The 15,864-nt window shown below is 51.2% G+C and overlaps 2 protein-coding genes across 2 annotated transcripts in view; one reads left to right on the forward strand and one right to left on the reverse strand.

The window, feature by feature from the left end:
- The window catches only part of LOC126526662 (trypsin-1-like), a 97,696-nt gene that overhangs the window by 8,400 nt on the left and 73,432 nt on the right, over window positions 1–15,864 (reverse strand). The window contains exons 6-7 of the mRNA XM_050174526.3: window positions 7,736–7,910; window positions 5,625–5,782 (exon numbers count right to left, since the gene is read on the reverse strand). Of these exons, the coding sequence (XP_050030483.1) occupies window positions 5,625–5,782; window positions 7,736–7,910 (333 nt within the window). The remainder of the gene's footprint in view (window positions 1–5,624; window positions 5,783–7,735; window positions 7,911–15,864) is intronic.
- LOC140219931 (uncharacterized) lies at window positions 10,230–15,793 on the forward strand. Its single transcript, XM_072290111.1, is given in 3 exon segments — window positions 10,230–10,652; window positions 11,073–11,920; window positions 12,079–15,793. Coding segments are annotated over 3 exon segments (4,887 nt in total). The 3' UTR covers window positions 15,695–15,793.

The raw sequence follows: 15,864 nt of genomic DNA on the forward strand, positions 1-15,864 counted from the left end.
AACCAGCCGTCGAAAAGCCCGTGGACATCTCTTGTGTTTTTTGTGAAGAAAAAGCAAGAAACCCGGCTTTTCTCCGTCGATTATCATCGAACGATCAAGATGACGAAGGTTGTATACCCCGTGCTACAAATATACGACGTATTGGATCGGTTCTGCAATGCTAAATAATTCTCGTCGATGGATCTCAAAAGTGGCTACTGGCAAATACACCATCTTCATTACGCCAGACGGCCGTTATGAGTTCAAAGTCATACCATTCGGATTGTGTTCGGTGCCTGCAACGTTCCAGTGAGTGATAGATATTATATTAACAAGATTGAAGTGGCAGACCTGGCTCGTTTACTCTGATGATGTCGTTGCGGGAAATTTTGATGATCACCTTAGGCCGCTTGCGATAGTACTAGAGGCCATCAAGCCATTTGGGCTCACTCTGAAGCCAGAAAAGTGCCGCTTCACTTACAATGAGCTTCTTTTTTTAGGCCACGTCATCAGCAAATGTGCAGTTAGCCGCGACCCGAAGAAGATCGCAGCCATCGCAAAATTCTAGCAGCCCATTGACAGAAGCAGTGCCTAGATTCTTTGGCATGTGTGCTAATAACAGGCGCTTAGTCAAGGCCTTTTCACGCATCACTGAGCCCCTGAAGCATTTAACTAAATGTGATGCCTAGTTCAAGTGCGAAATGCCGCAGGCCGACGCATTTCAAGCCTAAGCGACTTTAAAAGACCTTTCTGGACACATGGCGCGGTGAAGTCTCAGACTCCAAGAATATGACACCACTGTAATCCACATGTCTAGGCAAAAACACACTGATGCTGACTGCCTGTCTCGCGCTCTCGTGGACCTTCCGCCCCAAGATTATCAAGACAAGGGCGTTTTCCAGGCATAATAAGTGCAGATGCGGTTGCCGAGCAGCGGCGAGCAGACCCTGAGCTCAGAAGACCTGCTGAGTACTTGCAACCCAGACCGACATTGTCACGAGGATATATAGGCGCGCATTGTCTCCGTGTTTCTAACGGAACGACGTCCTGATGAAAAACAAAATTAGAGACCCTTCCGCTACAAGAAATTAGGGGTAAGCACAGCTTGTCATGCGTGCACCTGACCTTCAAGACGGATAAGTAACCCACATGTAACGGTGCCGGATTGCTTCGGCCTCCCACTCCCTCAGCTAGGGATCCTCTTCCCGTTGCTGTCGGATCGCCTTTGATCGGGAGGCTCTAAAGGCTGGATCAGCGCGCCTGCGGCGAGCCCTTTCACGGATGAGTTCTCGCCGCCGCTCCTGCACGTAGTGGGGAGCGTGACCACCCCATCCGTTTTTCGAGACTGAAGAGAACGAAAACGAAGCCGGCGCTGCACGCGCGAAACCCCTTCCTGCCCTTTCCCTCTCCTGGGGTAGCGATACGGCTCTGATTTTTACCGGCTTGGCGTGATCGCGCCGCTCTGCAGTTGGAATCCTTGCTATTAACTCACGCTCTAGGGAAGGCGCAGCTGTCAACTCATGAAACCGCTCTTTCCCGTAGCTGCTCTGCTCTGAGAGCAAATTGGTTGTTTTGCGTGACTACATCGCTACCGAAACTGGTGAACGAATACAAGCTTCGATTGAGAGAATTTTTCGCGAGCCCGTGCAAGCTACGTTCTCGTTGCGCCCGCAGCACTCCGGTCAGAAGTGCTGCACGCCCTGCAAGATGCTAAGACAGCCTCGGGTTTTCCCTCAGGCTCGCAAGAATAGAAAAGAAGTAGTATTGGTCAGTGGGAGCTAATGCGAGGAAGACCCAGCTCCGGCAGCGTTGGGTTTTTGAACTGTTCTTCTTATTTTTATATATTGCACTGGGCACGCTGCCTGGCCGGCAGCTAACTTCCTCCTCCTTGACGGGCGGTGCACGTGGAGCTAGTTGTGGCCTGCAGCCCGGGCCTGAGGCAAGGGGCGTCACAGGGCTCCCCCCTCCCGATGGCGCGAAAGTTAGAGGAGCCACCCAGTGAACGTGCTTGAATGTTACCACCTGGAGTTATGAAGGAAACGAGGCCAGGTTGAGTGGAGGGATCGCGGGTGCAAGAGCGGCGACGTAGGCAGGTTTGAGTCGCTCAGCAACCACGAAGTCTTAGGCGTACGACGGAGTACGCGGAATGGTCTATCGTAGGCAGGGGTGAGGGGTGGACGCACGTGGCCATGCCGAACGAAGACATGGCTGCAGGAATTCATACATATGCTGGCTGACAAATACAGACCGGTGGCGCCGGTCAGCAGCAATTACAGGAGCAAGGTCACGAAACGTGGTGCGCAGCTCCCAGATTTAGGTGGAAGCATCATGGGTGCAAAGTGGCGACGACGGCATGAATAATTCTCCAGGAACGCGCGAGTTCAGCCGAAGAGCAATATAGGTCAGCCTTCAGTGCTGTTCAGATGCCTAGAAGGACGAAGGGAAGGGGAAGCGTGGTATAGGCGGTATGAGTAGGCGAGCGCGGCACCTATTCAGTGCGAGCTTGGCCATGGATGAGAGCGAGGCCGCGCCGCCTTCTCTGAGCGTTGCGTGGGAGCGGGTAGCTTTGAGCTATCGTCGCCAAGCGGCGTCTGACGACTCCATGGACATCGCCCGGCCAGCTGCTTCACTGGAGATGGTCCGCAATAAGACACGCGTCGCACTGTCGAGATCAATGTAGGGACCGCGTTCGCGTCCTGTCCCTTTCTGCGCATGTTCGCGGCGTCATTTTGCATGTCTAGCACTTTCGCTTTCCCTGTGGTACAACAGGCGTCGCACCATCGAACGATGCGTGTCTACCCAAGCCTGATCACAGTCATGTCTAGCTACCGACCTAAGCACAGCCGTCATAGCTGGCTTAACGATGATTGTATACCTAAGTATAATAATTACAGCTAGATCAAAGTGAAACAAAAACTTAATCAGGCTAAACCAAGCTTTCACGTTGCATATCCAGGGTTATCTCAGCTAAGCCGCAGACATTTGTTTTACCGTCACTACTCTTTTTACCGTCATAATTGATGCTTGCATCTTTTTTGTATGTCTGAGTGTTGTGCTCTTTCCCGTGTGTTCGATGTAGCGTGGTGACATACATCTGTGATCCGTTATCACTGTATCACAGCACTAGACTTTACAGAGGGAGTTATACTATCTCTATACAGTGTCAAAAAAAGTAATTAAGAGTATGTGTTTCCAACCCTACACAAAAAATTCAAAATAATATTGGAAAAAAATAGAATCACTACGAAAGCGCGCTCTTTCATAGCCATTTCAAATGAAACAGAACGCACTGAGTTTAGCCAAGAAATATATATTTATAACTCCGTTGCGAATCCCACAGTAAAGTCCCGGGCTAAATTGTTATAAAAGCTCGAGAACTACTCGGAATGTTCAATTAAAAGTTCAGCCTGTCGAGCAAGATGAAACAATTTGAACAAAGTAAGTATTGTTTCACTATTCTTCCTTTGTACGCAAATTTGTTTCGTTTGCCAAGTGACAAGGAGTAGCCTCAGCCACCATAAAGGCGCCAAGCTCTCCTAACATTCACTTCAATAAAAAAAAAAGTAAATATTTTTCTAAATGTGAAGCCAAATTGTGCTTCAAGACCATAATTAAAATAATACGGCTATCTCAAACCCGAAGACTTTTACAAAAAGTCCCAGTTTCGCAGAAAAGCCGAAGTATCGATTGCGATAGCAAATTAGTCGACAGCCATAATAAGTAGGCGTAGTAGCTTTATCTGCCCTATACACCTGTAAACACTCGCTTACTCAACAAATTACTAAACATGGTGACAACGCGCACAGGCAAACATGCACACATTACACTTGATAATCGCGAACACTCGCTGCCGGAACAGTGGCGTGAGGAAGCGCTGCAGCCGCAGCGAGGGAAGTGACCTTCGTGCTGCTTATCCCTTCAACGCAAACTGAGCAGCTAGAACACGGCACACGCAAAGCTACGAGCCATCGGCACACCTAGACTCTGCCCCCAAAGCAGATTATTATAACTTACAGCGCGCACTAAAAAAATTGGAGGGCGCGTGAGCTTCGCCTTCAAGAGTGGAACGCGACAGCGTTCCCGTCGACCCGCCAAGCGGTGTAAGATAATGCGCTACGGCGCAGCGATCACTTACGCGGCGCCCCGCATCGGACTTTGCACCCACCAATCACGCGGTGAGCGTCGAGCAACGCAGCGTTCGGCGCGGTAACGAAACGTGCGCCTGAGCAAGCGGAACGAACTAAAGAACTCGGTGTCTCGGAGGGGGAAGCGATGTACGCCAGCCAAACGTCGTGATCGGCACGGGCAGAGAGATATATAGATAGTGATCTAAAGAAAGGAAGGACGCTTGATTCTGCAACCCGTGGGGTACATAGCACGGCGAAGCGTCCTCAGGGGAGAGGGAGTACGGGCCGCGACGCGCCTCGCGCCGGTCCCCCCACAGCCCCAATGAGTGCGTGGCGCGCCACCTGTCGGGGCAGCGCCGCACATTGAGTGGAGGGGGTCTTCTGTGTTTGCCGCAAGATGGCTCTGCGTGTGCGGAAAGCGCAGAAGAAATGTAGCGGAAACGCACTTCGCTACTCGTGTAACTGCGACTTCTGTAAGTTACATGTTCATAATTACCGATATACACCGCAGTACAACTTTCTACAGCTCGTTTCTAAGGCAACACCGCATTCACTAGAGGCGCTTTTGTACCGCTTTGAAGCATCGAACTCGTGGCTGAGTGGTAGCGTCTCCGTCTAACACTCCGGAGGCCCTGGTTTGATTCCAACCCAGCCCATCTTGCAAGTTGTTTTTTTATTCATGAAGTGCCTCCCGGGATTTATCGCTCACGGTCAACGCCGCCGACACCGACGACACCGGCTTTTCTGAGACACGAGCTCCTTAACGCTGTCGCGTTAAAACACGGACAAAGAAGGGAGACGAAACGCGAGCAGCGCTGTAAGTAATAATAATGCAGATGTAACGACTCGGCCCAGCTAGCTACCGTACTACAGTCGAAAGCAGTTCGCTTTCAAGACAAAATACTCGCCACCACGCACCACATGCAGTTCGTGACGGAGTGCAATCACCCCTCGTCCCTTCTCCCGGGTTCCTTGCGCGCGACGAAAGACGGTGGGCTTTGCGCATGCGAGATTGAGCCGTGATAGTCGGCTTAGCCTTGTGCGCTTTCACTCGCACATGCAGCATGCGGCGAGCGGCGACGGCGTTATCAACCTTAGACTTTATACCGAACATCGCGGCCACGGCAACGACGACTGAAGAAATGCGCCTGAAGTGTCTATATAATTGCTATCGCAACAAGAATACGTAGTGATGAAACTAGCAATGCGCAGAAATATGTGGGAATAACTCACTTCATAAAAGAGAACGACGTATACTAGCCTAACCACTGCATTTTTTTTTTTTCAGAAGCACCGTTGCATATTTTTTTATCCCGACAAACCTACACGCGTTATTTCATCCACGTACCTTATTTTAAAACAAATGGCACTTCAATAATTAATTTCATTTCTCCGCATGTAACGTCACACAACTAAAGTAGCGAGCCTCTGCTACAGGCTTCTTTTTGCGACAACTCGTCAAGTTTCTGCGTAAATGCCAGTGATTGTTGCATGCTTCAAAGTCAGCAAGGTGCAAACCTGGCAGGCAGCCGCTCCGCCCTCTCCGGCGACGCACATAGAGCCTTCGTCGAGCTTGAACGATGGGCCCAGCTTGGTCTTCCTGAGCGCATCTTGGCAGGGCGCTTTCTCCACGATGCTAACGTTGGCCTTCGTAAGCACCGAAGACAGAGAGCCGCCTGCAAAGAGGAACCGATGCACATTGTGAGAGAACCCATCTAACGATGAATGTGACCCGCCGTGGTTACTCAGTGGCTATGGTGTGGGGCTGCTGAGCGCGAGGTCGCAGGGTCGAATCCCGGCCACGGCGGCCGCATTTCGATGAGGGCGAAATGCGAAAACACCCGTGTGCTTAGATTTAGGTGCACGTTAAAGAACCCCAGGTAGTCTAAATTTCCGGAGTCCTCCACTACGGCGTGCCTCATAATCAGAAAGTGGTTTTGGCACGTAAAACCCCATAATTTAATTTTCTTTAACGATTAATGTGCATGTTAATGCGATTAGCATTCAAGCAATGTACTGAGACACTCGAATGCCACCGCCGAAACGCTTCATGCATGAGCTGACTTAGTCTGGTGGCGATGGCTCCCATCAGGTCCTGTCAATGCATGAGCCGTGTAATACAGCCTCAGAAACACCGCAGACGTCATTTTGTGATGTGATTTCTGATCATAACGCCAGCCTTCGATCAGGCTTCACCTCGGGCACACGGCCATTAATTCCTTAATTATATTTGTATCAGCCTAGAGAGCACGTCACTGTACCGACCATCCGAAAAAAATCTGAGCAGTCTTCTCCCGCTGTCAAATAACCATCTATTCTCGTTTTGCACGAGAGGGAAGCCGCGCACTTCCATGTTTCCGCTGATGAATCAGAAACTATTCAGTGTTCGTCCAGAGCCGTGGTTTTCCCAATGAGAGATTCAATAAAACTTCTTTCTGGGCGAGTGCGTGCATACTGGATTTGAAAATTGATTTGAGTTAAAAGTCAGCGCTTGCGTCTTGTCCTTGTTATTTTTTGGTTGCATCTGTTAGCGCTGTTATGCTTTTCAAATCAACGAGAGCTACCAGCATCAGTGTCAAAACGTGTTACAAAACGACATTGACGGCTGTAGAATCTGCAGCTTTTGTCCCTGGACTTCATCGCGTCAGCCCAGAGTACCTTCGCAGATGTTCCTTATTCGATGACCTGCGGCGCGGACCATGTGAACTACTTGTATTGCCGATTAGACAACTAATCCAAACGTTCGCCGTGGAAGGAAACTACGTCATAATTCAGTGGCTTCCAAGTCACCACGGCATCACATATAACGAACACGTCGATAACGCTGCTGAGTGAGCTTTTCAAAGATACCGAAACAGAGACCATACCACCAACAATGACAGACGCCGCCATAAAACTTCGAATGCACGCACGAGATTTCCCGTTCTTCATCTCGAATACCCCTTGATCTCCAGGCAACCCGCCGCGCAAGGTGGACTTTTCTGCTAGTGCGCGCATCCCAGCTAAACTCTGGCAACGCGAAGCTACTTTTCTTTGTCGAATATGGCTAGGAGTGGCTTTTACGAAGTGTTCTGCTTTCAGAACGTAATATGCAGGCAACAACTTGTGGAGATGCCTGTCGTAGCCAGGTGAATCATCAGCACGTTCTGTGTAACTGTTCACGTCACAAATTACAGAGACGAATGCTCCCGATCTTTAAAACGCGCTTTCATAAAGGACCATTCAGAGAGTAAATTATTTTCGAATGTCGACTTTACAAGCCATTGCAGCTGAGCATGACGAGGGCACTCTCACAGTTTTTAAGGCAAACACGCGCACAATCGTCCTCGCTTTCCAAGAGTAGGATATTCCCTCATCTAAATGACGCCCCTGCCATTCCCTTTCTTCTGTTACTCTAAGCGATTTTTGTTTCATTGTAAATCCGCGTAGATAGACCCTGAGTAGCTTAGGTAAGCGAAAAATGGCTATTCGCATTAAGATCCTACAGTAACTTCATAGCACTTCTCATTGTATATGAGTGCACTGTTGTGACAACACTTTACCTACAGTAGTAGACTTGGTCATCGATAACAACGGACGCCTAGTGGCAATCCCGAAGTTACAGTAGAAAGAAATATGTTAAAACGTACGCTTGAGGTTCTTTCCCCAGCCACTGATCACGCAAGCGCTGGCGCCCAAAGAGCCCTCCTCGGGCTCGGCCAGCACCACGCGTCCGATGGTCGGTGTGGTGGCCACTTCTTCCCGCAGCTTGAGGACGGCCACGTTGCGTATCTGCGCTGACCTGAACTTGGGGTGCACAATCACCTGTAGGCACAAGATGCACGTCGGTACATCAAAAAGCAATTCTTTATTTGGGTCTTCAGAAAAGTGTCTATCCATGCACTCATGCAGACATAAACATGGTAACGAACACTTGTATTGGGCATTGCATAAAAAAATCACCGATGATTACGCTGCCTCCTAACGCGAAATTTGACCGCTGCTCTATACGTGTTTTCCTTTCGCGATATATTAACTGTCGCGGACAATGTGTCCCGTAGCTAACGCTGCAAAACGAAGCGAAGTGTGGCGCGACTACCTCGCTATTCGGGAGATCGCGAGAGGCAACTCGTGGGTGAGGCGTGGGCGCGACTCGCAGCCGCCGCCCAAGGAAGACCACCGCTCATGGAGCTTTTTGTTTCCGTATGACTAACGCGCACTGCTTTGGCACCATCTCGTAGCCATCATCGGCACACAGCCCGTCTTACGCGGTAAAACGCTTTTCTTCTCATGCTTGCGCCATACCCTCCACCTCGGCTTTCCGCCTCATGGCTGCGCTGCATCCTCCTCTTCCGATTTCCTCGCCACGCTCTGTTTGCTATCTCCGTCTTTCATCCGACGCTGCCCTCCGTGTTCCCTCTTTCATCGATCGCGGTGCTTCTTCACACGGTTACGAGGGACGCTGACGCTCGCCGCTGCAACGGGAACCTAAGAGCTGCGCTCTATAACATAACTACAAAGGCCCCCAAAAATCATATTCAGCGACGATGTAGAAAAAATCCTGTCCGACAAGTGTGCCAAGGTAAAAGCTCGTGGATTAAATGCAATCATTTTATGAAACGTTCCCTAAAGATGCGCTCTAAAGTGGTATGTGAAGTATTTACGCTTAGTTCCCGTATCTCGACGTAACCGTATGCTATAAATGTTTACATTCGCCGAAAATATGGGAAATGTTGAGGTTAATGAAATGAAAATGGATGGTGTTTCGCTTAATTACGCTTTCTGCAATTATTTGTGTAATCAAAGGCTCCATAGAACATATAATTACATTTAGGATCGGCGCAAAATTTTTGCACGCAGCCGTTGGTTACAAGTGCCACCAAGTTAATAGCAGTAATGTGCACACTAATAGGTAATATCACCCCCTGTGGCTACTAAATGGCTATGGTTATGGTCTCCTCCTTAAGAGGAAGCTTTAGCTCGAGTGCTCGTATAGAACACGTTTTTCTCGGCAACCAATGCGCTAAATTTGACGAGGTTTCTTGCATTTAAAAGAACCACTTAAATTGTAGTGACTGCTGGTTTCGTATTTTTCATTTAGGTAGTCAATTCTTTATAAAAAATTTACCAAAATCGCAAATTTTCAGAAAACGACACCATCAGTATAAGAACTCTGTAACTCAGCAATAAAAATCGATATCACAATTCCGTGAATTGTACCTAATAGTGCATCTACAGCGGACAAAATTGCTCTGTCACACATGAATCTCAAGAAATTTAGCATTATGGAAATACGGCTTTCGCAGAATTCTTGTACACAACGTAACCAATTGACGTAAGATACGGAATGACACACCAAGTTTGTCCGATTTCACTGTTATAATAGATGCCGTTTACTGAGCAGCGATATATGTACTTGCTGCAGAGCAAGCACATATATCGTCCATGTGTCGTCCAAGCACATGTCCCGTTTTTCTGGTGCGACAACTAAGATAATTCGTGACTATAACTGAGGAAATAACAGTGTTATGAACGCTGAACTTGAAACATTTCTTGTTAGTGTAAAGCTTCCTTCTTTCAGTAACCGAACAGTTCAAGATAACAGGGATTTGTTCAAAAACAAGCTAATAACACTGGTTAGTCAACATATTCCGGTAATTAAAATAACAAATGATAAAGGCAACCCGTGGTTCACAAAGTCTCTTAACAAACTGAGAAATAAAAAGAAACGATTGTACGCGGCTGCAAAACGCACGTCCACTCCAATATCTTGGAAAAAATACACCGACTTCTTGAAAAGCTACTGCTCTAGAGTACGCGCTGCCCGAGATAAGTACTTTTCGCACGATTTCGCTGCCATGGTCTGAGCTGACGTGCTCACATCGGCTCCGGATTTTATGACCAATTTTGCAGTGCTAATTATATTTTACCGCGGTATAACTATTACCACTGTGTCTGTGAGAGTGCGGGTCATCAACCGGTACCGGTGGCTACCAAAGGTACGATTTTTCGCCAATTTCCCGGGACTTTCCGTGGAGGCCGGCGCCATTCCAGTAAGCCTAATCGAACAGCTTGGATCTGCCCATAGCCAGGCCCATCCTCTGCGAGGAAAGGCAGTCGTCTTCGGGCGGCGGCTATACAAACATGTCGACCGAGATGGAGACGTCCATTGTTCGGGACCCGGCGAATTCCGGCGTTAGCCAGATGTGTGTTGAAACTCAAGGGGAAGAAATTTCTTCCGAGGAATTCAACGACAATGCAGACTGGTCGCATGTAGGCCGGCGTATAGAGACCTTGGCCAGCCAGGGGACTGCCGCTCACCAGTCAAGACCTACGACGAAGAACTTTGCCAGGAACGTGAACGCTTCGGTGACGAGGGCAGCAAGGATGCCGGACGCTCTACCGAGGGAGGAGACCAAGGTGATAGTGCGGCCTCGGGGAGGCCTTAACATCGCGAGGACCCAGACCGCCACCGTGGCATCAGCCATCATGACGGCGGCGAACGTATCAAGGGAGGATGGAGCAGCGGACACCTTCTGCCCCAACTTGCAACAAAACATCATGGTGGTGAGTACCCCCGACGATATACGTGCTTCACGTTACGCCGAAATAAAATCGATCTGCATTGGTGGCAAGGAACACGTTGTTGGCGCATATCAAACCGCGCCATATGGCACCGTTAAAGGCATTATTAGAGGTATCCCAATAGAGGACTCCACGGCCGCAATCGACCGGAACATTGTAAACTCGAGAAATCCCTTGGCACTTGGCGCGAAGAGGATTGGTAGCTCGAACACAGTCATCGTGGCTTTCAAGGGCCTGAAGGTCCCGAATTACGTGTGCTATGGTCCCGTTCTCACCAAGTGCAGCCTATATCGAAAACAATTCGATGTATGTAAGCAGTGCGGAAAGGTGGGCCACCGCCGCGACGTTTGTCCAAACCCTCACGTGAGGGCTTGCTTTGCTTGCGGGGCCGTTGACCCCAAGGAAGACCATAGTTGTACCCCCACTTGCCGATTGTGCGGAGGGCCACATCTGACCGGTGACAAGGTTTGCAAGAATAGGTTCAAGGTCCCATACGTAGTTACAAGGAGACAATGGGAGCGCAAGATGGCCGAACAACAAGCGCAGCAGCAACAGCGAACATCTCTCAGAGCTGAGGAATTTCCATCGCTGATGTCAGCAACTGCAACACCTGCCGGCCCAGCTGGTCGCCGAGCGTCACGTTCCGTCTCGAAGCGCAGGGCCAGCGAGAGTAGACAGCGTAGCCTTAGCCGCAAGCGATCGCAGTCACGTGACCGCGTGAGCTGGGCCAATGCAGCAAGGCACGGTGCCAAGAAAGCACAGGGGGGTGCCACCACCACCACCACCACCTCCAATACCGCAAAGACCATTAGCACCAGCAAGACCGTCGATGGCAACAACAAGAGCAAGACGAGGGAAGACGAGGCGATGAGGATGTTGCAGGAAGACAACGAGGCACTCAGGCGCAAAAACAACGAGCTCGAGACGAAAGTCAGTAGGCAAGAGGCCACTATTAGCAAGATGGCAAACGAGATCATGGAAATCAAGAAGCTTCTCACGACCCGTTCCACCAATAACGAAACGCCCCAAGCGGTATCATGTGAACCAACACCCAGCATCAGCAGCGCTTTACCATCAACATCCGCTGAGAAGGAACCGGCACCCAAGAGACGAGCGATCGAGAACCTGAAGGAGCGCAAGCTCAACGACCGGGTGGACAACCTGAAAGACAAGGTCGACCAAGTCGAGGAACACCTCGATGGGCTCGAAGATTATATTAAGACAACGTTCACCACGATGATTAACGACAGGTTCGCCGCCATCGAGCGGACGTGTCAGCAGTTAACGAACGCAATACAGCAAATAACGCGGCAGTACAATCAGCAACAATCATGGCCGCTCCAGCAACAACAACTACAGCAGTGAAGGGTCTCGTGACCTGGCACTGGAACTGTAACGGTTTCGCTAGCAAGAAGGCAGTCTTGCAGCAACACATAACACAAGTAGCAAACAAGCCTGATATAATCATGATAGAAGAGACTCGCACTGATACAGTGTCGCTACCCGGTTATCGCGTATACGCCAAGTCTCCAAAGGTCAGCGGTGGCAGAGGGATATGCACATTGGTTCGCAAGGGACTCACCTTCATTGAGCACGAGTTGCACAATAGTAAAATTGAATACACTCTCATCGAGGTCGTTACGGGCAAGAAACAAAAGAACAGCACCTTTCTGCTTAACGTCTACAGTAGCCCTTCACACTGGAAGCAAAAATTCAAGACGCTCCTTCACAGAGCCAGCACCGTGGCGGGGACTCATAGGCTCGTCGCCTGCGGGGACTTCAACGCGGCACACCCGGCATGGGGATATAACAAGCAATTGGCCAAGGGGCGAGACGTGTTCCAAGACACATTAGACCTGGGCTTCACCCTCATCACAGACCCGACTGATCCTACAAGGATTGGGAACTCTGTGTCCAGGGATACGACGCCGGACCTCACGTTCGTGAAGAACGACGAGAAGGGGAATATCTCCTGGCGCAACACGGGGTCAGAGCTCGGCAGCGACCACTACATCGTAGAGGTCATCATACCGGAAGAGGTCAAGGCCTCGGAGGACACCAGAAAACATTATTTTACGGATTGGGATGCCTTCCGTAGCCTGTTACCAACGGAGATGGAGGAAATCAATAACATAGAAGAATGGTCAGCTCACATCGCGGGGAAGGTCAAGGAGGCGACCAAAATCATAGAAACGGATGAGCAGGTCGACAAGGTTGACAGCCGCCTCGCGCACTTATTCGAAGCAAAGCAATCTATCCTAAACAGGTGGAAGGAGCAACGACTAAATCGGCGCCTAAGGAAGAAGGTGGCGGAGCTGAATCGCGCCATCGAAGTTCATTGTCGGCTGCTCTGCACGCAACAATGGAACGAAATCTGTAATGCTGCGGACGGGCAGATGCATAGCGGCAAAACCTGGAACTTGATGCGGCATCTGCTCGACGAGACTAAAACAAGGTCCCACCAACGCGACCGCCTCGCAAAGATCATTCACAGAGCAGTCAAGGAAAACGGGGAAACTGAAGTAATCAGACGCATAAACAGCAAGTATCTTCCGGTTAAACCCACGGAAAGGCATCCTGAGTACGGCGGTCAAGCCAACGAGAAGCTTGACCGCGACATCAGCGTCGAGGAGGTGCGAGCGGCCCTGCACGAACTAAACAGCAAGTCGGCGGCCGGCCCGGATCACATCTCGAACAGAGCGCTCAAGAACCTCAGCGATGTGGCCATCGAAAACCTCACCGATTACTACAACAAGTGCTGGAGTGCGGGGTCACTGCCCCAGCAGTGGAAGACTGCCAAGACCATACTCATCCCCAAACCAGGCAAGCCGCCGAACACGGACAACCTCCGGCCCATCTCGCTCACGTCCTGCGTGGGCAAGGTGTTGGAGCACGTCCTCATGTGTAGGTGGCAGGATTACCTGGAGGAGTCGGGACTATACCCCACCACGATCATCGGGTTTCGGCGTTCCCTCGGCACCCAAGACGCGATGATTCTGTTGAAGAAAGGTATAATTGACGAAGATACCCTAACGAAAGACAACAAGGCCATTCTGGGGCTGGACCTGCAGAGCGCCTTCGACAAGGTGAAGCACTCTGCAATCCTAGCCCAGGTGTCCAGACTCAACATGGGCGCAAGAACTTACAATTATATCAAGGACTTTCTGACGGGACGGACTACTGAGCTCTGCGCCGGCGATCTACGGCTCCAAGAGAAGAGGCTCGGCAGTGTCGGGACCCCCCAAGGCTCGGTCATCTCGCCGTTGTTATTCAACCTCGTCATGATCGGGGTGGCTAAGTGACTCTCTCGCGTCGAGGGCGTCCGGCACACCATCTACGCCGATGACATCACGCTGTGGGTTCCGGGAGGCAGCGATGGTCACATTGAGAGCACGCTGCAAGAAGCCGTCGACGCGATTGAAGACCAGCTGAACGGTTCTGGTTTGATCTGCTCACCGAGCAAGTCAGAACTGCTGCTGTTACCACCGAAATACGTCAGACGTAAGAAGAGCAAAGCGAGGGATTACGAGGCCATCAAGATCGTGACGAGGAACGGCCACGTGATCCCGGAGGTCGACAAAATCCGGGTGCTCGGCATGATCATAGACAAGCGACGGGGCAACGGCGAGACTATTTCCCGCCTTACAGCCAAGATTACCAACGCAATACGTCTCATCAGACGGGTCGCCAACCGCAAGGCCGGGATGAAGGAGGAAAGCTTGATTCGGCTTGTGCACTCCTTCGTAATCAGCCACGTCACCTACGTTGCAGCCTTCCACAACTGGATGCAATGTGAAAGGAATAAAATCGACGCCCTGATACGCCGAGCTTACAAGGCGGCGCTCGGACTACTCGAGTGTACGAGCACCAACAAGCTCCTGAGCCTGGGGGTACACAATACCCTCGACGAAATTGCGGAAGCGCAACGGACCGCCCAGCTGGAGCGGCTCTCTATGACCGAAGCCGGCAGGCGCATACTTCAATACTTGGGCTTCACGCCCGGAGCGAAAGCGGCGAGTAGCGACGTTTCTGTCCCGGACGGAACCCGGCGCCGGATTCGGGTGGACCTCATCCCGAGAAACATGAACCCGGAGTACAACAAGGAGAGAAGAGCGGCGAGGGCCAAGGCCCTCATCGACTTTCACGCCAAGGACGAGCACGCAAGGTTCGTGGATGCGGCAGAATACCAGGGAGACTGCGCGGCGTTCGTAGCTACCGTCATCGAGGCGTCGTCCGGCGCGACGAGGGCAGCGGCGAGCTTACGGGTCCGCGAGGCGTGTCAGGCGGAGGAGGTGGCCATTGCCCTGGCCATTGCCGACCCCGGGTGCCAGACGGTGTTGTGCGATTCCCGAAGTGCAGTGCGGAATTATGCAAAGGGCAAAGTGTGTGGTGAGGCTGTGCGCGTTCTGTGCTCGGCTGACCTGCAACGACAGAATCGGTGTGTTAGAATCAAGTGGTTCCCGGCGCACGTGGGCAACGATGCGTCCGAGAAGCACGATAACCACAACGAGACGGCACACGCAGTGGCGCGAGCGCTAACCAACCGCGCCGCTGCAACCGACCGTCCAACGTGGTGTAGTGCCAAGGACCGCATTACGACGTTCAACGAACTTACCCAGTTCCACCGCCTGGCTCGAAGGACTTTCCCACCCCCGCACCCGGGGCTGAGCCGAGCGGAGGCGGTGCTGTTCAGACAATTGCAAACCGGTTCTTTACCCACCCCAGTATTAATGACTCATCTATACCCTAAATTATATGTGAGTGATGTGTGCCGCGTGTGCCAGCGGGAGAGGGCCACCCTGACGCACATCCTATGGGATTGCACCAAGTTCCCCAATGAGGCTTCGACAAGTACAACGATTCCTCCGCGACTCGCGGCTGCGGCGGAATGCTACGACCACGAAAGCCAAACCTGGGCCGTCCAGCAGGTCTCGGCGGCTCTTGAAAGACAAAGGCCGAGCGAAACCGACGGAACGTTGCCCCACAGGGCGACCAACCGCGGGAGTAACACGCGCTGGAGTTGAGTAGAGACCACCCTCTGACAAGACGTCAGGGCCCGCGTCACGGCGCCATTTAGTCATGGTGTCGTTCTGCAGGCGACTACATGAAGTTGTCTCTCTCTCTCTCTCTCTCGCACGATTTACCATCACTGCTCACAACTAACACAAAAGAATTTTGGGAATCAGTGTGTCCG

Source organism: Dermacentor andersoni, chromosome 8 (genome assembly GCF_023375885.2).
Source record: "Dermacentor andersoni chromosome 8, qqDerAnde1_hic_scaffold, whole genome shotgun sequence".
NCBI lineage: Eukaryota > Metazoa > Arthropoda > Arachnida > Ixodida > Ixodidae > Dermacentor > Dermacentor andersoni.